Below are 26937 nucleotides of genomic sequence, written 5' to 3' on the forward strand. Positions count from 1 at the left end.
AATCGCTGAGATAAACGCTTATGTCAGTGCCTTATCTTGTACTATAAATATGTGTGTACCCCCATTGTGAAATAACATCAAATAATTTCATAAAAACTTCTCTCTAAAGTTTCTCTCTCCAATGTTCTTCTAAACTCCCAAGTTTTCAAGAACTTATCTCATCTTTGATAAGCTGTGTTTTCTATCTTCGATCGGGACTTGCGATCGAAGATTAGAAAACAAAGTTTATCAAAGATGAGATAAGTTCTGGAAAACTTGGGATATTTAGAAGAATATTGGAAAGAGAAACTTTAGAGAGAGGTTTTTATGAAATTATTTGGTTTGGAGATCATGGCGTTTTTCTTTTTGGTTTGCAATCGTCAAGACTTTTTCCATGCTAACATTTCGGCTTTGGTTTATGTTTTATTTTTCCTTATCATCCTTGTTAGCTCTGAAAAAAAGGTTGATCTTTGCCAGTTGCTGACTTCGAAAGAAATGTCTTCTTTAACGGTTTATTTTTGTACGAGGCATTTCATTTGTTTTAATATAACTTTTTTTAAAAAGGAGGAAGAAAGTGATAGTAGTACCATACAAGGGATCCAAATATTTGATTGGACAAGATGTTTTCCAGTTGCGAGGAGTAAAAGAACTTAATATACAAACAATAAACCGAAATAAATGAGCACGTTAAACCAACCGGTTATGTGAATAGGAAATACACTTGATCCCAAATTTTAATCCTTTGGAGCTTAACCCTCCTCAAAATTCTTGCCTTCGGTTCGTCTCCGTCTGTTTAGCCGTTCTCTTTCCTTCTGTTTTTAATAGTCTCCCTTTCTTGTTTCTGAGTTGTTTTTATCGATCTTCTTGTGAAGATAAGAAGCGGGACTGGACCTTCTGTGACACACAGGATGTAATGATGTTTGCTTTAGGTTGTGCCAAAGGAATCGCTAACCAACTTTTCAGAAATCCCAGATGGTAATTCCCGTTTTAAATGATTCCAGAGTCTTGATTTATTATGCCTGAATCAAATTCTTGATGTACTTTTGCCGTAGAAACTGCAAAGTGTTTTGCTTTTCTTGTGTCTTCTTACAGACATGTTATTGGGATTTTTTGCAGGAGGTCTGGACTCTTTGTGCATCACCTCCAGTTCCCTAATTACACCGTCTATACAAAGCAGAGACCTTTTGCAGAAGTTCCACATGGATCAGCTTCTTCAAATCAAAACGTATTCGAGTACTGCTGCAGACGTCACATGAGTAACTCGACGATAGAGCTAAGAACTGAAGATAATGTGGTGAGGTTTTCTTTCAGCAACAACACCAAAAGTGTGCCTATGAGGAGGACAGAGAAGAAATGGAAACGAGCTAAATCGTCAAGAAAGGCTAAAGTGAATGAGTTAAGGTTTTACCGTCTAAAGGCCAAAAAGAAGATGAATTCTCCAAATCCTGAAGTTAGGATTCGATATAAGCTCGAAAAGGTTCTTATATTCGATATAAACTTGTACCCTTCTCTTCATGTGTGTGTTATTTGACTTTGTACAACAACAGGCCAAGAGAAAAGAAGAATGGTTGATTGAGAAACTGAGGAAATACGATGTCCCAAAAACGCCAGCAGAAGCCTATGATCCAGAGACTTTGACAGAGGAAGAGCAGCATTACCTAAAACGTACAGGTGAAAAGAGAAAGAACTTTGTACTTGTGGGAAGACGAGGAGTGTTTGGAGGTGTGGTCCTGAACATGCACCTCCATTGGAAAAAGCACGAGACTGTTAAAGTTATCTGCAAGCCGTGCAACAAACCCGGGCAGATCCATGAGTATGCAGAGGAGCTTGCTAGGCTAAGCAAGGGAATCGTGATCGATGTTAAACCTAACAACGCCATAGTACTCTACCGCGGGAAAAACTATGTCAGACCACAAGTGATGTCTCCTGTTGATACACTCTCTAAAGATAAGGTAGGTAATGATGAATCCAGTTTACTTTTTATGTTTTGTGTGTGTGTTTTCTTTTATTCTTCTGATGAACGTGATCAGGCTTTGGAGAAATATCGGTATGAGCAATCGCTTGAACATACGAGTGAGTTCATTGAGAAGCTCGAGAAAGAGCTTGAGGAGTATCACAAGTACGTTGCTCGGTACAAGAAGAAGGATGAGGTAGATTCAAAGAGCAAAGCAGTGTAACTTACACATTTGGAGATTTTGTTTGGCCTCAAAAACCCGAATCTGAAAAGAGTTGAATATCTTTGCTTTTTCTCAGTCTTTGTTACTTGCATTGAATTTTTCCAAGTGCTAGAGCGGATTCGAATAAAGTAGTTGATTTACTAGAACCATCTTACACTAGCTTCATAGCATGTTTTGGAGTAATTATCTATCATTTCACTAGCCACCATGCACATTAGTTTCTCTTGGCGTTGCCACTGGGACGAACTTTGGATTGGGTGTGGTGACTCCATTGTTATCAATTGTTGGCAGCGGGCAGTGTTGTAGCCCCCTACATCTATGCAATGTTGATGTAATAATAAAAATCAAATTTAATAAATCTTTTGTAATATATTAAGCAACTTACCCGTGAGGTATAAGCTACACAAATCATGTCTGAATAAATATAGAAAAAAAAAATCCTATCAATTGTTTCATACATCTCTTAAGCCTCATATGTATCTAACATTTTCTTCGTATTGAGTCTCTTTACCCCTGCCAAAAAATTGTAGAGATGTCTGCAAGAATAGTCACGTTTTGTGAATCTCGTTCTTCTTTTTTCTTCAGGTAAACAGCGTACCATAAGGTCCATAACTACCATTGATCTCATCATCAACTACACCCACCCTAATTAGAGTTCCTCTGGCTCCATCCTTCTCTTAGGTTCTGTAATATTCAGAGAGCAGAGCTAAAGTTGGTCAGAGAGAAAACATACAGTATATTATGGTTGATTTAGTAGCAAAAGCATACTTTTGTTGGTAATTTTTCGGCGTGTGCAAGCCAAAAACCCTTCCCAGCTTTGTTGTTTGAGGTCTCGTTTATCCTCTTCCGAGAGCTCAAAGTTTGGTTCCCTTCCACACATGAAAGCAGCCCTAATAGAGTTAACCGTTGTCAATGGAAGTGATATATAGTTTGAATTAAACACTCAAGAATCTGATTTTAAAAAAATGTAAATTTACTTTACCTATCGTATAAACGAGCAGCCTCTTCTTGAGAAGAGAAAGTTCCCAAGTGGATCTGTCGCTTCTCAACTTTAATGGCTGCTTGCCATTTCATGTTCTTGTAATAGACTCCTCTCATCAAACATGGTTCTTGGTTCTTTACTTGCTTTCTTCTATGCCGCTTTCTTCGTTTCAACGGCTGGTCTGTAAATGGGAGATAAAATAAAAAAGGTGAAATAATTGGCCAATTCTTTATTACTCATCTCAGACATTACTGTGAGAAGAAACCAGACCTGAATCACATAAGTCTTGCTCCATTTTAAGAGAGATGGGACCAGAATCATCCGGTGAAATAGCTGAGGAATCAGACATGAAATGCATAATATATTTTGAAGGAGTTCTTTGCCTCTGGGAGCGTGTCCCTTCTTCAATAGGCGTTTTCTGCCAAAACCAAAACAAGTAAGGTCTCTCAATATATGCACTTCACTGAAAGGAGCGTGACCCTTCTTCATTTCTCAATTACCTCCTCCTTAGGCCCGGAACCATAAGCTGCTACGCCATTAGGATTTGGAATCCCAGAGATCATCTCCTCAGCAGTTAGAAAAGGAAGCGGTGTCACATAACCATTTGGTCCTACACCGATCAAAAACAAGTTGGTAAACATTGCACAATGTTAATGTTGGACAATAAAGAACATATTTTTACCACAACAAAGTCCCAGTAGCCTGCGCCTTCTTAAGCTCACCATATTGACTTTTGAATTTTTTTTTTCACTTCTCTGCTATAAATCACATCAAAACACTGATCAAGCTCACAGAAACATAATTCCATAGAAGGAATGCTTAGCATAGAAACTAAACTAAACACTGATCAGCTCAAGAAACTGCTCAAACAAAGATAGATCCAAAGAAGAACACAAAACAAGTAATTAAACACAAATGCAAATGCAAAAAAAATTAACAACTAGATCCAAAAGTCAAGACAACGATCACCTATAGGATGCTAGGCTATTGAATCTGTGTTTTGATTGAATTATAATGGCCCAAGACTTTTTATCCAAATGAAGTCAACCCTCAATGAGAAACCAAACCTACCACCACCGCCACCTTTTTTCATGGATTCACAAAGCAGCGGAAAAGAAAAAGCATCAAGAAGACACCAATCTCAGAAGAAAACGCAAGGACCCAATTTTTCAGGATTAGTCTCTTCAGAACCAGTGAACCACAAAACTAAAACATACCCATTGTAAGAAAACTCATAAGAAGCAAATCCATTGCATCAAAATCAAAGCTTGAGGGTAAAAAAAAAGAAAGAAAAGAAACTGGTTAAAGGGTAAAACCCAAGAAGTTTTTCTTCAGGAAAACCGAAACTTTGAGCCAAAAAAAAAGAAGTGAACAATTCGGGACTAGGACAATTGAATTACCTTAATTAAACTGAAGGGAAAAGAAGAAGGCGGTAAGTGAGAAGAAGATCTTATATAGTTCTGGAGATACTTGTTGAGGAGAAACAAAATAAAAGAAGGAGAAGAGTTTAATGAGTTTTGAGTTGTGGTGGTATTTGAGGCTCATGCATCTACCACCTTTGGCCTTCTTTTTATTTGGTTGGTAAACGCTGAGGGAAGATGAAGGAAAATTAAATATATTTGACAAAACTCTTTTTAATATTAAATGTTTATTATTATGTAGGGACAGATAAATGAAGTAAATAACAAAAGACTAATAGAAGATAAATGCTAAAATAAAAGCCCATGAGGTTGGAAAAAGTTGAATCCAGGGCTGGAACGTGTGATTCTTTCTTCTCATATATTTTTTCGCTTCTCTTCCCACTTTTGTGCGTTCCAACTATGCCCTTTCCCTTCGACCTTTTCTTGGCTATAAATATAGAAAATCAAATTAATCAATAATAAAGGTTTGGACTTTGGTATGAACTTGTAACATAGTCCTTTACGAGCCGAATATATAAGAAACATTTAAAAAGTTATAACACGTAGTTATTAGGTTATGGAATTGCTCGTCTTCTATTGATCACATTAGGTATACATATATACATCGAATACTGAGGAAATTAAGGAAAGGAAATATATAGCAGCAAAGAAAGAGACGTTAGAGCTTAATTATATGCATTCTAATATTGACTTTCCTATATCTTCTACACACCCCACAAAATGGACGGCCAGTTGAGAGTCCGATCTTGGGCATAACTGAGTCAAATGTAGTACGAGGCAGGGGTTTAGTAAGGACATCGGCAAGTTGATCTTGTGATGAGACGTGTGAGACTCTTAGTGTTCCTGCTTGAATGTATTGTCACACAAAGTGATAATCAAGTGCCAAATGCTTTATTTTTGAGTGAAAAACTGGATTTGCCGCCAAGTAGGCTGCACCAATATTATCACAATATATTACCGGCGTTGTAGGAGATTTGATACCGAGCTCATTTAGGAGAGATGTAACCCAGCAAACTTCAGTTGTTGTGGAGGCCAGTGATCTATATTCAGCTTCAGTTGAGGATCTTGAGACTCCACTTTGTTTCTTTGAGGACCAAGCAATGGGATGACTTCCTAGGTAAACAATATAGGCGCCGGTGGATGTGTAATCATCTTTGTTGCCAGCCCAATCGGCATCGGTGAAAGCATGTAACGTTGGCTTGTTGTTGGCCTGGAATGTAATCCCTTTCGTCATAGTGCCAGCGAGGTAGCGTAGTATTTGCTTGACCACAAGCCAGTGTTTGTTGGTCGGTTTATGCATGAACTGCGACATTTTGTTGACCAGAAAGGATATGTCAGGTCGAGTGAGAGAGAGGTACTGGAGACTGCCAACGACGGCACGATACTCTGTTGGATCAGCTAGTGGAGTGCCAGAAAACATAGTAATTAAGTGTTGTATTGGAGCACATTGGAGTCGCGATCGGGTTGCAATTCTCCATCTTTGTCCTATGTAGCAGATCTGCAATGTAACGAGTTTGAGTTAAAAGCATGCCTTTAGGTGTATGCAAAACCTCTATACCTAGAAAGAACGAGAGATCATCAAGGTCTTTAAGAGGAAATCGCTTTGAAAGTGAATCCATAAATTTAGACAAATGTGTTGGGCTATTTCCTGTAACTATTAGATCATCAACATAAACTAGCATGTGAAGAAAAACCCCTTGTTTTCAGTAGATGAACAATGACGCATCGGTTAAAGAGTTGATGAAACCAGCTTGAAGAAGAAATTGTTTGAGCTCATTATACCAAGCTCTCGGAGCTTGTTTGAGTCCATAGATGGCTTTGCGTAATCGGAAAACTGCATTTGGGTGGTCTTTGTTGATGAATCCCGGTGGTTGTGACATATAGACTTCATCTTTCAACATGCCTTGCAAAAAGGCGTTGTTGACATCAAGTTGTCGAATGGGCCAGTTAGCCGAGACTGCAGTGCTTAGAACTGTCTGAATGGTAGCTGGTTTGACTACCAGGCTGAAGGTTTCATGATAGTCGATCCCTGGTTTTTGTGTAAAGCCCTTCGCGACCAGCCGAGCCTTGTATCTCGCAATCGTCCCGTCTGGATTTCTTTTGAGTGTAAAGATCCACTTGCAACCTACAACATAAAACGTGTATCATCATTCAAGTTCTCAAGATCCCAAGTATGATTACCAATTTGAGCATTGTTTTCATCACTCATTGCTTTTTTCCAATGAGGACTCTTGAGAGCTTGTGCCACTGTTGTAGAAGGTGTTTTTGTTGTCTGAGCAACTTCCGTATGAAGATTTAACTTCTGGACAGGTTTCTTGGGCCGAGTGATTTGTCTGACCAGACGAGGAGGACCTGGCTGGGAAGGAGGTTGAGCAGACGGTTGTTGTGTTTCTGTAACATATGGAGTCGGCGCTGTGTTGGCCGTGTCGGGTGCTGATTTGTATTTGTTTCTAGTGGTGATGAGTGATCAGAAGTGTGGGCTTGTGGTTGAGAAACATGACCTGTAGAAGTAGTAATAAGAAGCACAAGCTTGACAGAGGGGTAAGTTGATATCTCAGTTTCTTCAGTTTCATTAGACTCTATATGAGATGGTAAAGAAAATGGAAAAACATGTTCATGAAGGACAACATGTCGAGAAGTATAAATTCTCGATGTCGAGCGATCTAAACAAAAGTATGCGCTTTGTGTAATAGAGTAACCCAAGAACACACATGGTGTGGATTTAGCATCCAGCTTATGAGATGTGTAAGGTTTAATCCATGGGAAACATAAGCACCCAAACACCTTAAGCTTTTGATAGTTTGGAGAATGTCAATAAAGATTTTGAAAAGGAGTTTTGAAATCTAACACTTGTGATGGCATTCTATTTATTAGATAGACAGCCATTGCAAACGCATAGGTCCAATAAGACCGTGGCATCGACGCATGAGACAGGAGGGCAAGGCATGTTTCTACGATATGTCTATGTCGACGTTCTGCGATGCCATTATGTTCTGGCGTATGAGGCGGACTTATCATATGAGAGATGCCATGTTGAGCTAAGAAGTCTCATAGCCCAATATATTCACTTCCATTGTCGGTGTATAAGGTCCTTAGCTTAGATTGAAATCGATTTTTAACCAAGACTTTGAACCGGGTGAAAACATAAAAAATGTGGGACTTCATTTTTAAAGGATACAAACGTAGTGATCTACAAAAATAACGCAGTATTTGAAACCATCGATTGAAATTATGGGAGAAGTCCACACATCTGAAAATACTACATCTAGGGGTTGTGAAGATCGAAGAGTTGAGTTTTGAAAAAGTAACTTATGCATTTTATTATTAGAGCAAGCAGAGCATGGCTGAGCCATTAAAACATTTGAAGCAATGGGTAATTGAAATTGAGAAACAACTTTTTGAAGAATTGAAAATGCTGGTTGTCCCAAACGGAATGTCAATCCGACAAGGTTGTCTTCACGGCAGATGCAAAAGCTAGTAAGGGTTTTGATGCTGGGGATTGTGGCCAATGGTACGTTCCATCTCTAGGTTTCCCTTCGAGATGGAGTCTCCCTGTTTCCAAGTCCCTCACCTGAAAATATGTTGAGTAAAAGTAACCACAACCACATTAGCAGTGCATAACTGAAAAACTGAAATGAGATTTTTTTTCAAGAGCAGGAACACATAAACTTTTTTTAAAAAGAATGGACGAGTATAAGAGGGAAGAGATAGTGAACCAGAGTGTGAAATGTGGAGTCCAGAGCCATCACCCAGGAGAACACCATCACCACCACTGTAAGGGTTATGCATGGACAGGTTTGCTAGGTCGGATGTCATGTGGTGTGAGGCACCGGAGTCCAATAGCCACGTTGAGGAGTCAGACATCATAACTGGGTTAGTACTCGGGGGCCACTGTTGGAACTGTGGAGCATTGTTCCACGTGTTGTTGCTCCTTTGTTGTTGAGGCATCTGAGCCGCTCCTCTTATTATACGAAAAATCAGGACAGTTTCTGGCGCTGTGGCCTTGTGTTCCGCAGGCTTGACAGCGGCCTAAGTACGGCTTGGAGGAGCGCTGCTGGTTGTTGTTCTGATAGTGGTGAGTCTGATTGTTGTTGTTACGCCATTGTTGATTGTTTTTGTTGCGCCAGTTCTGTTTGCTGTTGTGGTTTTGACGAGTATCTGCAGCATGAGCAACAATCGGAGTGACTGGAGCTGTCTCAGTGGATATGATAATAGCTTCCCGGTTTAGTAGGCGTTCATGGAGTTCTGACGAGATGGCCACATCACGGCCATGGATAGCATCAACTTCAGGCTTGTACTCATCACCAAGTCCTGCAAGTATTCTTTCGGTGAGATCCTCATTGGTTTGCCAAGGAGAGCAAGATCATCTGCTTTTGATTTGATCAGCCTGAGATATTCATTGAACTAGTGAAGTCATAAGAGATGGACAAGGGCTACACAAGAGCCAAAAGTATTAAGAGACTGCACCGACACCATCTCTTGTAGCTATCGACGGCGAACGAGGTTAAGAAACTCAGAAAAATAAGAGACTCGTGGACAAACCAGATGCAACAAAGAGACACAGAAACAGCAAGATAAAGGGGAGAGAGTAGGAATGAAAGATGCGTCTGGAGGGCCTGTGGGGGTCGGGAGGCTCCAGCGGTTCAAGCGGAGAGAGAGAACCAAGCAGAGGAAGTTTTAGCGGCGGAGGGTTGGGAGGAGATCTGGACCGCGACGGTGGAGGAGCTATGGCCTTCGAAGTCATGGAGGAGGATAGTAGCAGCTTCAGAGAGGAGAAGGTTGATCGAAGATGCTGAAGCAATGAAGATCCATGGAGGCGTCTCTCCTTCGTTAACTAAATCTAAGTTCGACTCCTATTTTGTTATTTCCATTACGGTCTTGTGTTAAATTCTATCTCTTAGTCTATATAAAATACACACCATCAATGTATATCTCATAATGTTTTTGGTATTTTCATCTTCTTGGGTAACTTAATTTGAGGGACTTATCAAACTCAGAATGTTGATTAATTTCGATCTGAGATTGATAGATTAGAGATGTCTGACATGTATGTATTACCATTCCTTCAGTTTTGTCTATAGGTCGATTGTGGTATCTCCCACGATGTACTATCTACTTATTTCTCTGGCTTATGATAGGGTTTATTGTCTTTTTCGTTTTTCTTATTTCTCAGGAACTTAGGATTCATGCTTTTGGAAATGCTTGAACTGGTATGCTGAATCTTCCTCCCATTTTACTTCTGCCCATGCTCGGGATGTGACGTCTGCCATGGTTCTGCACTGATACTTGATTAACTCCTTGTACATATCAGCATCAAGCAACATGTCTCTCTTGAAGGTAGAATACCTTTTCCTGGTTGAAACATATTGTATAGTTACGCAGGGATTCAGCTTGGTTTCTTGTGCATGCAAATTTTCTTACAAACTGGTCGGTTAGAGCTGCGAAGGAATGTATCGATCCATTGGGCAAGTTGATGTACCATTGCAGGACGGACCGGATCAGAGTTGAGCTGATACCATTGCAATGATAGCTTCCAAGAATTGTTTCTGGATAGTTGTAGTAAGCATACACTGGTTGTACTGGGCCACATAATTGTCTAGATCACTGGTTTCATCATTTATTCTTATATTTGGGAAATATAACTTTTTCGACATCTCGAACATGGCGATCTTGTCCGCAGAAGGAGTATCCGCGAACAGAGTATTTAGAAATTAGAGAGAAAGTAAAAAGGTAAATTTGGAATTCTCTTAGTTCAGTAGAGTATGTAGAATAAATGAAAGTATCTCGGATTTTTTTTTCATTAAAAGTATCTAAACAATTGGTCCCGTGTGAATCCACTTAGGTCCAAATATGGAAGGTCTTGGTGTAAGAGTGGCCCAGATTGAATCATCCTGATACAATGGCTGAGAATAAATTTTGAGATGTCCTTATGGTACCCTAGTTATAGTAAGGTTCGAGATGAGACATGTCGAGAACTATCCGATTTGGAAACTGAATAACTTTCACATCTGAACTGGCCTTGATGAATCCAGTTTTCTTGGTTTCTCTGATGGGTCAAGATTACAAACCAAGTCGGTTCATTGCCTAATTCCTTCTGGTTTGGCTGCAAACCTCCATTTAGTTAGTGTAGATTCAAATGGGGTATGTTGGTAATTACCCAACTTAAGAGCTGAATATCTCCTCCATGTGAAATGATATTTTGCTGATTCCACTTCGAGGCGTGCTCTAAATGAGCAGAGAATCTTTCCCAAGCTGTTTCATGCCCTAACTCTCCGTGGCTGAGCCAACGTGAATTGAACAATGGCACTGGGTCTGAATGGCCTTCACTTGCAAGGTAGCCAGGAATCAGCTGGGTTGTAAACTTGATTCCGGTTTGGTCTGAGATGATATGGACCCAATTCCAATTCGACGTAAGACTGATGATTTGAGTGTCTGGACATGTAGGTCTGTTGGTCATCTCCTTCTGGTAGGTTGCGGCATAGTCTATGAAAGACACATGTCCTTGTTGGGTTTAGCTGGCCATTTGCATCCGTTTTATGGTGCTATGGATTGGCTACTGGTTTGATGTCCTCATCACGGGGTTTGAGTGTGTTTATTTTGGATAGTTTGATACATTTTTTGAAATAAAATTTAATTCAAACTGAATTGTATACCATATCTAGAAGTTCATGCAGTCCAGATATTGATTACCTAGAAGTTCATGCAGTCCAGTTTACAAAACATCGTGTTTTATGTTTACAGTCTACTATATTTTTTACATATAAGATATTGATGGCGCTTGCATACATTTCACTCAACGTACCATAAGCGTCGAGTGGTTCGCCAATCAAAGCTTGGTTCGCCCTCGGCCTTGGCCACCTTCCCCTCATCGAACCACAAGCGTCGAGCTGTACGCCAATCAATGCTAGGCTCACCATTAGGAACATCCTCGGTCTCAGACTCAGAACTCTGAACACTGATGCTAAGTTTGGGTAGGACCTCATGCGTAAGGTTGTATAACCGTGGACTTTGGAATACATGAAGTTCGTGGCGAGCCTCATGCGCTACGTTTTGTCCGCCGTGTTCGTGGATAAACCAGATTATCGCTAAGGCCAGGAATAGAGTCAGCGCAACTGAAAACATAGTCATCCTTGTCCTGTTTTTGTCGCCTCCTTCCACCTAAAAAAATAATAACAATTAGATGGTCTTGCATCTGTTCAATCCAAATCAATTAAACTGATCCACTACAAAAAAAAAAAAAAAAAAAAACCAAACCATTCCCTCATATAGTCATATGGTTAGTATGAATTCATTTTATTCCATCTGAATTAAAAGAAGCTAATTATTTTCCCAAAGATTTATCTTTTTTTTTTTGCTTTTCTTGGTACGTAAAATTATTGAACCGCATCAACACCAAATCAGTCATCAGTCCCTAGACTGATGAACCAATCATGGTATGTTTTGGTATCAAAAGATGTAAGATCTAAAGATGAAGTAGAAACCTTCGATATGGTGAAGTTCCTCTTGGGACAAAACCGAAGATTTTTATCAGCGTGTTCAAGGCAATGCCGTAGCAAGTTGCAGACTGTTAGTGCTGTGGCTGCGTCCCGGCTATCTGTACTTCGTATTAGTAACCAATAAGATATATAGCCTGTCACAAAAGAAAAAATATAGACTTGTGACCTGGAATGTCGAAAATCTGTTTGTCAGGTGGGATACCAAGAAGTTCTCCAACGAGAACCTGAACTCGGGCCCGTTCCTCCCTTGAAAGTATATCTCCATGAGTGATAACTACTGCTGGCTTGTCATCTGGAAATCATATTATGACTTCTTTGAAATTTTTAAAAAGAACAAAAGAAAAACACCATTCTGTGAGGACTCACCAACCTTTAAACGATAGTAAAGGAGAGTTAAAAGCAGTCGAGACCATATGGGCATAGCTCGATTCACTCTCCATCATTTCAACCGCATTAACAACAAATATAATGGAGTTCACTTTCCTTATCTCACAACCTGTACAACCATCTCGGATCAATCTATCCTTCAAATCCGAGTCATCGGATGTCCTGACCAAAGTTACAAACTCATCATGTTAACACAAAAAAAAAAAAAAAAAAACTGATTAAAGCCAAGAAGAGTATAAAACAAGAGAGAAGAAGAAAAGACCAGATCACAGGCTCGCCGTGATGAACACCTTTTTTAATCCACTGCTCAATCATAGTAGTGTTATCGGATGACGAGATTTGGCTCAAGCCACGCGTGTCACAGAGGCAAAATGAAGCAGAACCTCCTCTTGGGATCATATATTCCTGAAGAAAGAACGTGCCTCCATTAGACGGCATACCATCTGCAAAAATTGAGAGCAACAAAACACTGATCATCTTTAAAAAAACAAGAAAATGAATGATCAATTATATGTGTACATGATTCTTGAGCTCTAGCTGGGGCAAACTCCTCGTCTTGGATCACTCTTGTAATTCTATTAACAAGACTACTCTTCCCAGCTCCTTTCGGACCAACTATGAGGATCGACGTCGTCTTTGGAATATGGTAATCGCTCAAATTGACATCCGCAAATGATCCAGGAGTATAGCTGATTGTTTTTGTCAAAAAATACTAAAATAGTTGAATAATATCTCTCTTTATGGATCGAATATAAGTAAGAATCAATCATGATCTCGAGTTGAAAACAAATAAAAAACCTCAAGATTTGGCGTCTTGCGAGTTTCAGTTTCCGATTGTTCTTGCCAAGTCTCTCCCGTAACAGATCATGGCTTTGGAGAATCTCTTGGTAAGTTTTCTCTCTCTTTCTCAAATAAGCAGCAAGATTCTCTTCAGAAACCCCTAAATCATCACTGCCACAAAAAAAAAGGAAATGAATCACTTTCTGATTACGACCATCGTCAGATAATAATATTACCTGAAGCAGCAAGAAGACGATCGTGAAAAATCAGGGTACAAAGAAGATGCCAACTCCTCTACAACAAGTTTAAATCATTTCCGTTAAAACTAAAAACATGCGAAACAGTTCCAGAAAGAAAGATAAAAGAAGAGAACTCTACCATCTTTGAGAGTATCACCACCCATGGCTATGATTAGAAAGAGAGAGGAAAACTGAAACTTTCGGTTCTAGTTTGTTCTTCTTCGCAGAGATTTTGCCCGCTCACGATACGAAATATTGTTTCGATAAAGATCATGAGAATCAATAACCATTTTATTCTCTTACTTATTCGGTTCTATCCCATTGATTTTTTTTAATATATGTTTTTATTATAAACTAAGGTCTGGTGGAAGCCCATATTCGAAAGTCCATATCCTTAAATCTTTGTATTTTCTAGCCCATATTGTATTAAGGTGTTTTATACTTATGTGATTCCCTATATAAATAGTTTCTTATTGTCTAATAAAGATACAGACTTTTTCCTTTATTTCATAACACGTAATCAGCACGATAACCTCTAGCCTAAGCCCCCACGAAATATTATTCGACTCAGCCGAAAATCATCAAACCCTAAACGCAAAGAAATCTGCCTCGGAACTTCAAAAAGGATATTCTCTCAAACCGTGAAGACCTAGAAAACGATCAAGATATCAAACCGAAGCCCTCGCCGAGAGGAATCCGTCAGTGCAAACCACTTGTCGATCTGATCACCGACACGCCCTCACGCACAGATACAGTGCATGCCGATTTGATTTGGAAACCAAATCCGATTCCAACAAGGATTTTCTAGCCGAACTCAACTCCTGTGCAAGATAAGTTTATCATACCTTAGTTGATTCATGTTATCTTGTTGGCGTTCATGTTATCTAATGCTCCTCGTGTTGTTTCATGAGCCGAGGGAATTAAAATCTAATATCAACAAGGAGTTCAAGCCGAGAGGAGTTGCTGCCCGTGCGATCAAACTCTCTTTTCCATTCAGATCAAAAGGAGTTCATAGGCGTTCCTGATCCGTCTCAGCTCAGCCTACAGTCGATTTCAGTCCGATCCTAGCTCAGACGAACTCAGCCTAAGCTCGCATCCCGGACAGCTCACGTTCTCGACAGCAAGCATCCCGTTTGCGACAACTCCAGCTCACGGACAGCTCGCGGCAGTGGCGGATCCAGAAAGAACTTTAATTGGAGGCACACCACTAAAAATAACAAAAACCGATTTGAACTGGGGCACTTTTCATGTTTACTCACTAAATTAGGAACAATTTAACCAAACTAACACATATAATTTTAGGAAAATTAAAAAACAGTCGGGGGCACGTGATCCTGTTGCCGCTCACGTACGTCCGCCCCTGGCTCGCGACCTCAGCCTCAATCCGTTCGCGATACGATAGCAGTCAGCTCGCGTCCCATTCATGTTCCAGTTTGCGGTTCATCCATTTGGTGGTCCGTTCAACAAACATCTAAGGTTAAAGGTAATTTGAAACCTAAGAACCCATAATCGAATATGGACTGTTTGATAAAGAATTAAAACCATAAAACCCTAATCTTTTATGAATCAAAAACCATAGGGTAATAGATCAAAACCCCAAAGAGTAAATCGAAGCTCAAAAGTTCGATACCCCAAACCCTAATCGAAATTGATCACTTGATCAATTAAAATCAAAATTTTCAATGGTTTTGAATCTCAAATCGAATCCCGTTGATCTAAGATCAAACTCGAAAATCTAAAACCCTAAAACACATTCAATTTTTGCATAAACCCTAATTCAAAATATGATTGATTAATTAAAAATAATTGAATGTTGATTGAGATTGAATTTGAAAATCGAATTACTAGCTTTGATCGATTGAAATCCAAAACCCTAATTTTGTAATCGAAATTTGAATTTGATCACATAGAACTGTTGATAGTATTGATTCATAACTAAAATTGATTAATTGATTGAATGATTCAAGATTGAAACCCTAATTGAAACCAACCCTAATTGAAACCGCCTGTTAGGATAATTGTTTCCATATAACCTAGTATTGATTGTTTGATATCGAATACTTGAATCTGAAACTGTATAATCCGGTTGAAACTGAAACTACATGCTAGGTTAATTGTTCTAGACTTGATCATACCTTGTGGCCGTGCGGCTTGTTGCATCATTCATACATAACCTAATTTGATCATATTGATTGATTGCAATTACACTTAGAATCTTATGCTAGGATGGTAATGAATTGATTCCATCAAGTAGCCATGTGGCTTGATCTTTGACTTGGCCGAGAGATTTGTTTGTGCATTACTGTATTGATTGCATCATGCATATTTCGTATGAACTGATAGAAACAACCTAATCACAAGCTAGGATTATTAAAACTTGATTGTATGACCTGTTTGTTAATAGAAATTGCATGTTTTAGGTTTGCAAATAATATGCTAAACATTAAAATCAAAATCGCATGCTAGACATAGAAAATTAAATCGCATGTTTAGGTTTAAAATCTGTTTTTGTTAATCACATGATAGGATTGATAAAACCTAATTATTTGATCTGATCTCTAATAGAAATTACATGTTTTAATTTTAGAAATCGAAACATAAACATCAAAACTGAAATTGCATGTTAAAACCTAGAACCCTTAAAAAAAATAGGAAGGTTGTTACAAGATTATTACAAAGTAATTAGAGTTTTTGTCTTGGCCGATTTTATGCTTGTATAACTTGATATTTTTCATGCATAAATACATGTTTGAGGTTGCATAATTAGACTAAGAATAATTACATGTTCTTGTGTCTAAATCCTATTAGAATTAGGATTTGAAATTTAACCTAAAATTTGATCGCATGTTTATTAGAATTTCTTGAAAATTTAAAACATAATAAATTTAAATTAGAATTCCAGAATTTGATCATATGAAACCTAGGGATAAAATTTCATGATTAGATTGAAATTATTCATATGCTAATTGATTAAAAATCGATTAGATCTAGGAAATTGAAATCACATGATTAAATCCTATTAGAAATATAAATTGCCTTAGTCACATGCTATTGATTGAAATCTGATTTGATTGTTTGATCACATGATATGTTTAAAATCTGAATCGTATGTCTTAACCAACTCTGATTTGCATGCTTCAAACCCAAAATCTGATTTGTTTGATCGCCTAGCTCGCATGCTAAGAAATTAAAATTTGGATTGATTGTTAAAGATAAAATCCGATTGCATGCAGCGTGGAACCTAGATTTAATTTGCAGAGTCACATGCTCACATGATCCAAATCTGATTTGCTAGCTGATTACTTGATTGAAAATTATGCCTTGCTTGTTTAAAACATAGAGATTGCATGAAATCCTATCCGCATTATTAAAAGCTTGGCCGTAGGATCAAAACTTCATCATATGCTAAAATTGATTCGATTACATTGCCTGGCCTATATGTGTTTTTAAACCTTGAATCATATGCTGAAAAATCTAGCAAATCCGAAGCACATAACCAAATCCTCAAACTGTTTGGATTTGGCTTGGCCAAGACTGTATATGTTCATATGAACATTTGTAGGATCGTTTTTCAAAGCCTTGGCCAAATGAAATCTTAGCCAAATTTTAAGACATGATCACTTGTTTAAAACTTAAAATCTGATCATAAAATTACTCCTTGGCCGAAATCTATAAGAATCCTAGAACCATTCGGATTTGGTCTGGCCGAAACTTATGTTTGGACTAATGAACAATCGCATGATCTTTAAAGCCTTGGCTAAATGTAGAAACTTGGCCTAGCTTAAATCTTGATCAAATGCAAAGTCTGAATTCTCTTGGCCAACCTTTAAAAGACCTTGACCGAAGGCAAAAGCTTGGCCAAATTGAAATTTCTATTGGCCAAATATGAAATCTAGTCAAACTAATAGAATTTCTTGGCCAAAGCATTTTGGTAAAATCATCTTGGCCGAATCCCCTTGGCCAAAATTCCTTGGCCAAAGTCTTTTGAATAATCTATTTTGGCCGAATTTAAATCCCTATTAATCTAATCAGACTTAATTTATTTTTAGCTATTTGTTGCACACTTTGATTTATTTAATGCATGATGTTTTCAAAATTATTGTCTAAGAGAACAAAATTTGATATTAAATTACCTAAGTTTGGGATTCAATACGAGATAAATAAACATTAAGTGTTCTTATCTCGAGGGGGAGAATCAGAGAATCCCAAAATCCCTAAATAAGTTAAGCATCCACGACAACAATAGCCCAAATAGAACTCGTCCAAAATCAAATCTAGAAACGAAATTGCACAACAGAAAGATTATATGGAGATTAATGATTGGCAAACCGGTCATGCCATTCCGGTTAAGTATGCGACATTCTATTGAATGGTTTAAGATATGCTGCCCCTTTGAATAAGGGAATTGATAATATGAGTATTCACCGTGATATTTCAAAAATAAGCAAGGAATTTTGTGTGCTTGATCACCCACGGATGGACTGATCATACATCATATGTGACGACAAATGGTTGTACATATCCTTGTCAAAATCTGCAACAAGTTTGCAAGAGTAATTGGTGATACCAGTGGATTTATGAATCTTTATAAGTTGCAGCAAAATTTATTCGCATAATGCCAAAGAACAAATAGAGACTCTCCCATGAATTTGATAAAGGGTCAAGAATTAATGTTCCCATATAGAGAACTTAAATAAGTTTCTCCACCACAAATTTGTAAGATGGGATCTGAAAGTGGATTAAATGTATACGTTGGATATAAATCTCCATAAGAATACATAAGGCCACAAGAGATATGATTAAGGCTAAGCCATGGATTAGATAAATCCGTATATCCAACATCAGGGAGAGAAATAATAAGCTGGTAAACGATTTCGAGAATGAATAATGATCCTCAAATATGAATATAGAATAAGAGTCCAAAGAATGAATCATTCTCAGAACTTAAACAAGTCAATTGCCAGACATTTTTGATGACCCAAACTGAAATATACCAGCGGGTTATGCTCTAATAAAATTGATATTGGACTTAGTTAAGATAAGACGGTTCCATACATGTATTACTTGAAAATGAGAAGAGCATAAAGTTGAAATTGTAGATCCGAAATTAAGGTTGTCCAAAGGAAATCTTAGACATGACCATGAATAAAGATCAGGTACCTGAAAATAATAAGATCTAAATGCATTATGTCATGTCTGGATTATAAATGAAACCAGTAAAATAATATCGACGTCGATGATGATATAATATTTGAATACAAAAGTGCTTGACAAAAGTGAGGATCATGAAACCAACGTCTATCATAGAGTGCACTCATAGAAATTACTCAGAGAAATTGATTAAGCAAATTGATAATGCTATAAGACGTGGTATATGAAATCTCTTAAGAGAAGAGAAGTAGTCAAACCAGTTGGACATAAGTAAGTCTTTGGTGAGAAAACATAATAAGAATGGAAAAATTGCATGAGGTTCTCACAAAGACATGAAATCAATTATAAAGGAGACATACTCCTATGTGGTGGATGCAACGACATTCTGATTCCTTATAAGTCTGGCAAATAAAATACATATCTATACGGTCCACTGGATAACGGAATTTATGTGAAAGTTCCAGAGGGTATCGAACTACCGAACACATCAAGTTCTCGAGAACAATATTGAATATCTTTATGTGAACGACTTGAATATCCTAGGAACCTCTGGAGAAATTTACCAAAGATAGAATACATCAAGAAAGAATTCGAATTCAACATGAAAGGTTTTGGGAAAACAAGATTATATATTGGATTATACATTGAGCACCTCGAAAAGAAAATCCTTATGCATCAAATGACATACATAGATAACGTGCTCAAGAAGTTTGATATGGACTAAGCTTACGAATTGACAAGTCCCATAATTATAAGGTTCCTCAGTTTAGAAAATATAATTTCGGCCATAATGAAGAAAATGAGGAGATCTTTGGTCCTGAAATGCCATGTCTAAGTGCCATAAAGTTTTGACGGATTTGGCGAGCCATACAAGGCTAGATAAATAATTCGCCGTAATCTATTAGCTAGATATAGCGCATGATCGACCCAAAGGCACTAGAACGGGATTATACATATTTTTGTTACCTACAAGGAACTAAAGACTTGGGTCCATTTGATACTAACCTACCCAAAGAAGGATAAATTATTTTGGTGATACAGGTTGTTTGTCCGTCCAAGTTCACTCAAGCGAGGATTTGGTGGATCTAATTACTAAGGCGTTACTGACTTCCAGAGATGTACTCAACAAGGAGAGTAATACGTGTTGTACTTTTTTTCCTTCACCATAGTTTTATCCCATTGGGTTTTCCTACAAATATTTTAATGAGGCAACATCCAAAGCGTATTACAAACCACTTCGGAGATGGTCTTCCAAGGGGGAGTATTATAAACCAAGGTCTGGTGGAAGCCCATATTCAAAGGTCCATATTCTTATGTCTTTGTATTTCCTAGCCCATATTGTATTAGGGTTTCATACTTATGTAATTTCCTATACAAAAGGCCCTTTATTATCTAATAAAGATACAGACTTTCCCCTTATTTCATAACAGTTTTTGGTTTGTTGATTATTCTTAATTTTCAGAATATTATTAACAGAAAACATTTTTACTTATAGAGTACACATTTTTACTAACTACACATAGAATACTCTCTACTTTTTTGTGGGTCAGTGACCTATCTTTCCACAAAAAACTATCAGAGCCCAAACAGATGAAATATGAGATTTCGGCCTTCGTTTAAATAACTACTAGGTGTTTTGCCCACGATGCGGGCTTAAATATTTTCATAATTTTTGAAAAGTTCTTTGTACACTATATTCATTATACTAAAATAAATCTTAAAATAGCTTAATATTATATTTTTAATTATATAATCAAAAAAATTATTTGATTAATATTTAATTATGTAATTTGTGTTTTTAACTTTTTATTAAAATACTTTTTCAGATAACAATACAGTATATATATATATATATATAGAAATTATCTCTTTTGTTTAAAATTATATTTTTACATTTTGGATAATTCAATATTATATTTTTAATTATATAGTTAAGAATTTTATTTGATTAATATTTAGTTATATAATTCATGTTTTTAACTTTTTACTAAAAGATTTTTTCATATAACAATATAATATATACAGAAATTATCTCTTTTCTAAATTATATTTTTAGATTTTGGATAATTCTAACTTTTATTAATTTTAATCAATTATCTAATCAAATAAATTAAAATTTTATTTTTTTTAATTTAGTTATACATTTTATTTGATTAATATTTAGTAATATAATTCATGTTTTTAACTTTTACTAAAAGACTTTTTCAAATAACAATACAATATATACATATATTATCTCTCTTTTTAAATTATATTTTCAGATTTTGGATAATTCTTACTATTATTAATTTTAATCAATTATCTAATCAAATAAATTAAAATTTCATTTTTATTTTTTAATTTAGTTATACATTTTATTCATTAAGGGTATAAAAGTTATTAACCACTCTAACTTTTAACGTGAGAGCTCGATTCAAAAAATTTACTTCGCAAATAATAGGATAGATTAAATCAGCCAAATTTTTACAGACTTACTTGTAGCCTAGTGGTAAATTGACAGTAGCTATTTTACCTGGAAGTCGGGGTTCAAATTAACCTTATTACACATATTAGTTTCAGCCATTTTTTGTCTGGATTTGTGGCCTTTAGATTTGTAACTATTGACTCATTCTGAAACTATGTCGTAATATGCGATGCGATGATTATTGTCCATAATATGAAAAATCTGAAAAAAACTGTTACTCATACCATATTCGAATGCCCGATGATTATTGTCCATAATATGAAAAACCTGGAAAAAAAAAACTGTTACTCATACCATATTCGAATGCCCTCTAGATTTTACAGGCATAAACTTTATCAGCAACTCCATCTACTTCTAACATCTTTTTGATATTGGGTATTGATGCCACTGTGGACTATCTTTTTCTAGAGAACAACATGATTGAAGAACTAGAATTAGATAGAAATCCTTATTCCTGGATAAATTAGTATATATGAAAAATTCAAAATGATAAATCTTTAAGGGGATCGATAGAGATCCTTTGGAATTAGCCTTCTGATTCGCATAAAGCGAATGTGAAGCTTTGTTTAAAGCAAATGAGACGATACCTCAATCTCAACAAAAACATCCTATAGAAGAACCATAAATCTTAAGCTTGGGTAATATTTGCATGATAGACAGCTCATGGACCTCAAAAGCTCAGTTTATTAGATGCGGATGGGTTTGGATAAACAGCTTGGAGAAGATTCAATTTTTGGAGACGCAGAACTTAAGAAGGCGGGAGATGTGGGAACCGAAATTCGCACTGTCAAATTTCTTAGTGGAGAAAATTTGAGATTCTCAATTTTCCCTGAGGATCCAGATTCTCTGCAAGGGCCAACGACAAGTGATCAAATAAACACAGAAAATATAGAAAAGGAATAAAACGAATTAAGAAAAGGTAGATCTTTATGTTGTTTTCACGTAAGAGCGTAACAATGTTACAACAGATTGTAAAAGCTTCGGCCGCAAGAGCTGTCAGCGAATTATTCTAGTTCTATCCACATGTAGCCTTAAACCTTGTTGAGTCGCAGCTCGATAACAAAAGAGGATAAGAGATACAAAAAAGGTTTTGATTGATTTCGGACTGAACCTTATGAAAGGCTGCCTATGTACCCCTTTCGAGGATCAAGCCAAACGTAGTTCAGTTAAAAAGAGTGGAACAAATTGAACTGTATGTGCGAATTCGTTTAGTAATCGAGTGAAAGGCATAGAAACCATGCATGTCAAGAATAATGCCTAAAGTTTCTAAATGCAAAGTGCTCTAAAAGCCTAAAAATCGTCCTTCTTCTCTGCCTCAAATGTGTTTATATATGTCTCTAGTGTTGGCCATCTTTCCTTATCTCTTCGAGAGTCAAGTTTATCCTTTTGCGAAGGTCTTTCTTTATCTTTTCAAAGTTCATGTTTATCTCGGAAACTTCACGTTTATCCTCTTCTTCCATTCTTCCTCATCCAAGTCGAGTAAACCGTCATTGCATTCGGGCCTATCCTTCTTCTCTGCCTCAGATGTGTTTATATATGTCTCTAGAGTTGGCCATCTTTTTTTATCTCCTCGAGAGTCCAGTTTATCCTTTTACGAAGATCTTTCCTTATTTTCTCAAAGTTCATGTTTATCTCGGAAACTTCACATTTATCATCTTCTTTCATTCTTCCACATCCAAGTCGAGTAAACCGTTATTACATTTGGGCCTGTCTTTGGTCTCTGTCAGATGTGTTTATATATGTTTCTAGAATTGGTCATCTTTCCTTATCTCTTCGAGAGTCTAGTTTATCCTTTTGCAAAGATCTTTTTTTATCTTCTTAAAATTTATGTTTATCTTGAAAACTTCACATTTATCCTCTCTTCTTTCATTCTTCCTCATCCACGTCAAATAAACCGTCACTGCATTTGGGCTTGTTCTTATTCTAAACTTTAAGTGGGCTTTCATCGGGTTTTAGGCTGTTTCGGACCGTTTTACGACTTATGTGTTTTTACGATTATTCTCGGAGAAATTGTCGATTTGTCCGATGTACGTTTTTATGCCATTGGTCTTATGAATCCAACCAAATCAATTCACTTAGTCAAGGATATGATGGTGTTAACTCAACCTATATTATCCTGACTTTTGACTTAAACTCTTACGAGAAAACAATGCTAGGCTTGTTTTCTTCATAAAAGCTCAACGTAAACTCCGATTGAGGCGAAACGAAAGACGTTTTGATTGAGGCGAAACGAAAGACGTTTTGATCGAGATTCAAAAGAGAACATGATGAGAGCTTTGAGGGGGCGATGAGAAGAGCTGTGTGGCGATGTGAAGAGCCCTGTGAGGTGGTGTGAGCTTGTGAGGCGATGTGAGGAGCCGTGTGAGGCGAAGTGAGCCTGTCTGTCAATGTGAGGAGCCGTGTGAGGCGATGTGAGCCTGTCTGGCAATATGAGGAGCCGTGGTATAAACCGTCTAGAAATTTGTTTGACAATCACTACTTAACAAAACGGAGTAGAAACGTGGATTTCGTTTCAATGGTCAAGGCACCTCGGGTTCTTCTTGCTGTCATCATTTTCAGACATGGAGAGAATCTAATACCACAAAAGGTTTGAGAGGACTTACCAGATCTGGATGATCGGAGCTATGCATTCATAGTAAAGCCAGAATTTGCAGAGCTTGTCTCTCTTTTTGAACTGGGGGTAATGATAAATACTGAATACTAGAACTAGAACTGACGTGGCTTATGATTGCTCTATTGGCAAGGAAGTGACATTTCTGATTCATAGAGAGGCTTTGCTGTTACAGAACGTGGACAGTATAAACAAAGATCTATGAGTGTTGCTGAGTGGTATCAAAGATCATAGAGAGTTGTTTGGGAAATTTCAGAGAAGTTTCGCTGTAAATTAAAGGCAGATTCAGAGGGGTTATTCTCTAGATTTGAAGACTCAAGGCACATTTGGTGACTTGACTATAATCAGTACAATAAGCAAACTCACACTACATTCATCTTTATGTTTTGTTTTTGTTACTAGTGACATAGTTGGGTATTGTATTATATTATACAAAACAAAAGAAAGCAACGAAAAAACGAGAATCAAACTATAAGCTCATAGAAACATAGACAGCGCGGCACAAGCAAAATGCTATTCATGGCTCGATAATGATCTTCCCAGTAGCATGACCGTCGATACTTTTAGCCCAAGCATCCTCTGCTTTGCTCAGAGGATGCTTCGAGTCAATCACAGTCTTGACTTTCCCTTCTTTCACTAAGTTGACCATAAATTCCAAATTCTCAGCTTTCGGGATCAACAAAAGCGGAACCAATTGCTTCTTAGACATGGTTATTTTCTTAACGGCGAAAGTCCACATTGCGCTAGGCCCCGGCGTGATGTCTATAACCTTTCCATTTTCAGACAAATTCGGTTCGAATGTCGAAAACGGTATCCCATTTGCGCAGTGAATCACAGAGTCATATTTCTTACCAGAGGGACTCTTGAGAGCAGCTCCCTCTGGAGTCTTGTAGTCAAGAACCTCGTCCGCTCCTAATGATTTGACGAAGTCTATGTTCCGAGCCCCACATGTGGCGGTTACATGAGCGTTCCCTAGCTTTGCTAGCTGGACTGCATAGTGGCCGACACCACCAGATGCTGCCGTGACCAGGATGTTCGCCTGCTTGCCTGTACCATCCAGCTTCAATCCTGCCGGATTAGTTAGAGCCTGGAGAGCGGTTAGGCCGGCCACAGGTAAAGCGGCTGCTTCAGCTGGTCCTACCTCTTGAGGCCTTTTGACTGTCAGTTTCTCGCTTGCAACAGCATACTCAGCAAGTCCCCCTCCGGTCTGAAAACAACCAAAATAGTATTATAAGAGTAACTCTACAAACTCTAACGCAAATGTCTTGTATGTAAGAACCTACAAGATGGCTGAGAACTGACACAACTTTGTCACCAGCCTTGAAGTTCTTGACTCCTGATCCAACCTCTAAGACCTCACCAGCAACATCCGTAGCTGTTCAAGACAAATTATCCAACCCTTTAAAAAGCCATGCAGGGCAAGAGACACGAAGCATATTCTTTTTGAAAGCAAATAAAATACCAGGAATGCAGGGGAACTTGCGAGGCAGAAAAGGCCGAATCATTCCTTTTTGAATTTTCCAATCAACAGGGTTTAGACTAGTAGCTTCTAATTTCAGCAAAACCTCGTTCGCCTTAGGCGATGGAACCGGAACTTGAACATGCTGAGAACATATCAGATAAGCACATACTGTGATACTCATACTAATAATCATCAACAAAACAGGGGAACATGAATCGGGTTGATATAAACAAATGGTTTCTCGGAAAATCAGTCTTTTAGTCATTAGCTCTTATACACGAACTAATTATACATTCATCTGTGTAAAGGTAAAAAAGCACTTATAAAATTGAGATGATTTCGAACAAGAGGTTTAACCTTCAAAGCGGCGGCGCCACCGCCGTAAGACTCGTATTGAAGAGCGTGCATGAGTTTTTGGGCCATTGTTAAACGAAGGGGATCTCTAAATCGAACAGTATAGTTTTCTTCTTGTAGAGATAAAGTTGAAGGGAGGAGGATCTGGAACCTTACAACCGCCCGCGTGCAGAAGGGTTTCGTTAGTGTGTGTGGACAGAGGCTGCAGTGAAGGGTAAAAGCGGAATTCACAACAACTGATTGTAAATCTGCCACGTTACTTCCGCAGTTCCGCTTATACACTTTTAACTAACGTGTGTGTCTAATCGCACGACTCACAAGGAGATGGATCGTGTAAATTGTTTTGGATTGGTCAATTCAAGCCTTTATGTGGGCCGGCCCGCTTCAAGTTAGCCTTTCCGTAGTGGCTTAACATTTGTTTTCGAAACGTGTGCATTGATCCACCGCGGGTTCAGTTCATGTATTGTCTGTACCCATTTGGTCTAGCGGGTCTGCAGAAGCATCTTCAAAAGAAATTGGATAATTTCAAATTTAGAGTTTTTATTTGCATTTTAGTCTTTATAATTAATTACACATCACAATTTTTGTATCATTATTCCTTTTTACCATCAATAAAAAAAAAATTTTCAAAAATATATTCTTTATTAAGTGGCAAAAGACTTTTATACTCTTGTTCTTCTATATATAATAAAAAATATTTTTTATGTTTTTTAATTATACTTTTTCAAATTCGAACTTTTTTATAAAATTTTTTTGAACTTGTTTTCTGGATTTTTTTTCAATTTTTTTTTGAAAATCGAAAATTTATATTTGAAACTATTTTTAAAATTTTATATATATATATATATTAAGTATTTATTTATATATTTATTAGAATTCTAAATTTCACATTCCAAAAATCCTACCCTACCCCTCAATTCTAAACCCTAAGTCTGGATTAGTTAACTCTTAGGGTATAAAAGTGGTTAGTGTAAACATGAAAAATAATACTATGAATGTGGTATGTATTTGTGGCAATTTCCTTTATTCTTAAGTATTTTTTCATTTATCATTTTAATCCTTAAGACTTTTGTATATCATAAATATTTCACATTTATTTTTTTAAATAAAAATTTAACACATAAAATTAAATAAAAATTTTAAAACTAGATTCATAATATTTTAAAACTAGAATTACACAACAAGAATATTACAAAAGAAACTTAATAGTTTTTTTTTTAAAGATACATAAGAAAATAATTTTTACACAAAATTAAATATTATTACAACACTAATAGTCTAGAAAATTTTCTCCAGAACCTCAAAAATATTGTCCAAACAAATTTTGTGTAACCAAAGATGGAGCATTACCGAAATAGTTAGAATGATGTAGTATTTTGCTTGTAATTTAATATTTTATTATATATTTCTATTTATAATTTTTTTTATTTAGTG

General features: G+C 37.0%; 4 protein-coding genes across 7 annotated transcripts; 1 reads left to right on the plus strand and 3 right to left on the minus strand.

Moving 5' to 3' along the window:
- Positions 1-375: 375 nt before the first annotated feature.
- LOC106423624 (uncharacterized CRM domain-containing protein At3g25440, chloroplastic-like) lies at positions 376-2528 on the plus strand. Its single transcript, XM_048737681.1, has 5 exons — positions 376-756; positions 852-954; positions 1096-1456; positions 1527-1931; positions 2010-2528. The coding sequence occupies exons 2-5, from the start codon at positions 893-895 to the stop codon at positions 2154-2156; spliced, it is 975 nt and encodes a 324-aa protein (XP_048593638.1). The 5' UTR covers positions 376-756; positions 852-892; the 3' UTR covers positions 2157-2528.
- Positions 2489-4740, minus strand: LOC106423625 (ethylene-responsive transcription factor-like protein At4g13040). 4 transcript variants are annotated; one of them, XM_022689808.2, is made up of 8 exons: positions 4539-4724; positions 4108-4221; positions 3821-3896; positions 3639-3748; positions 3409-3556; positions 3139-3319; positions 2925-3046; positions 2489-2840 (listed from the first exon to the last, which is right to left on the minus strand). In XM_022689808.2, the coding sequence occupies exons 3-8, from the start codon at positions 3861-3863 to the stop codon at positions 2806-2808; spliced, it is 639 nt and encodes a 212-aa protein (XP_022545529.2). In that variant the 5' UTR covers positions 3864-3896; positions 4108-4221; positions 4539-4724; the 3' UTR covers positions 2489-2805. The 4 variants fall into 4 exon arrangements, with proteins under 4 accessions (XP_022545529.2, XP_022545528.2, XP_013719852.2 ...); XM_022689807.2 differs by having other exon boundaries at positions 3821-3893; positions 4539-4723; XM_013864398.3 differs by lacking the exon at positions 4108-4221 and having other exon boundaries at positions 4539-4740.
- A 6530-nt stretch (positions 4741-11270) lies between these two features.
- Positions 11271-13782, minus strand: LOC106347802. Its single transcript, XM_048737684.1, has 9 exons — positions 13601-13782; positions 13459-13516; positions 13241-13393; positions 12962-13131; positions 12705-12885; positions 12426-12604; positions 12222-12347; positions 12041-12153; positions 11271-11717 (listed from the first exon to the last, which is right to left on the minus strand). The coding sequence occupies exons 1-9, from the start codon at positions 13623-13625 to the stop codon at positions 11349-11351; spliced, it is 1374 nt and encodes a 457-aa protein (XP_048593641.1). The 5' UTR covers positions 13626-13782; the 3' UTR covers positions 11271-11348.
- Positions 13783-24040: 10258 nt separating this feature from the next.
- Positions 24041-25833, minus strand: LOC106347803 (chloroplast envelope quinone oxidoreductase homolog). The gene is made up of 4 exons (XM_013787403.3): positions 25507-25833; positions 25150-25291; positions 24971-25062; positions 24041-24894 (listed from the first exon to the last, which is right to left on the minus strand). The coding sequence occupies exons 1-4, from the start codon at positions 25570-25572 to the stop codon at positions 24205-24207; spliced, it is 990 nt and encodes a 329-aa protein (XP_013642857.2). The 5' UTR covers positions 25573-25833; the 3' UTR covers positions 24041-24204.
- Positions 25834-26937: the final 1104 nt, after the last annotated feature.

The sequence above is a fragment of the Brassica napus genome, chromosome A8 (genome assembly GCF_020379485.1).
Source record: "Brassica napus cultivar Da-Ae chromosome A8, Da-Ae, whole genome shotgun sequence".
Lineage (NCBI taxonomy): Eukaryota > Viridiplantae > Streptophyta > Magnoliopsida > Brassicales > Brassicaceae > Brassica > Brassica napus.

Bases quoted from the DNA above. Each gene is read 5' to 3' on its own strand.
- LOC106423624 (XM_048737681.1), top strand. From the start codon at position 893: ATGATGTTTGCTTTAGGTTGTGCCAAAGGAATCGCTAACCAACTTTTC. The intron at 955-1,095 runs GTAATTCCCGTT...GATTTTTTGCAG, and splicing joins CTTTTCAGAAATCCCAGATG to GAGGTCTGGACTCTTTGTGC. The intron at 1,932-2,009 runs GTAGGTAATGAT...GAACGTGATCAG, and splicing joins ATACACTCTCTAAAGATAAG to GCTTTGGAGAAATATCGGTA.
- LOC106423625 (XM_013864398.3), bottom strand. From the start codon at position 3,863: ATGGTGAGCTTAAGAAGGCGCAGGCTACTGGGACTTTGTTGTG. The intron at 3,320-3,408 runs GTCTGGTTTCTT...TCCCATTTACAG, and splicing joins GCAAGACTTATGTGATTCAG to ACCAGCCGTTGAAACGAAGA. The intron at 3,047-3,138 runs GTAAAGTAAATT...TAACTCTATTAG, and splicing joins GCTGCTCGTTTATACGATAG to GGCTGCTTTCATGTGTGGAA.
- LOC106347802 (XM_048737684.1), bottom strand. From the start codon at position 13,625: ATGGGTGGTGATACTCTCAAAGATG. The intron at 13,517-13,600 runs GTAGAGTTCTCT...AACTTGTTGTAG, and splicing joins TGGTGATACTCTCAAAGATG to AGGAGTTGGCATCTTCTTTG. The intron at 12,886-12,961 runs GTACACATATAA...CAATTTTTGCAG, and splicing joins AGCTAGAGCTCAAGAATCAT to ATGGTATGCCGTCTAATGGA.
- LOC106347803 (XM_013787403.3), bottom strand. From the start codon at position 25,572: ATGGCCCAAAAACTCATGCACGCTCTTCAATACGAGTCTTACGGCGGT. The intron at 25,292-25,506 runs GTTAAACCTCTT...ATATGTTCTCAG, and splicing joins GTGGCGCCGCCGCTTTGAAG to CATGTTCAAGTTCCGGTTCC. The intron at 25,063-25,149 runs GTATTTTATTTG...TGTCTTGAACAG, and splicing joins CAAGTTCCCCTGCATTCCTG to CTACGGATGTTGCTGGTGAG.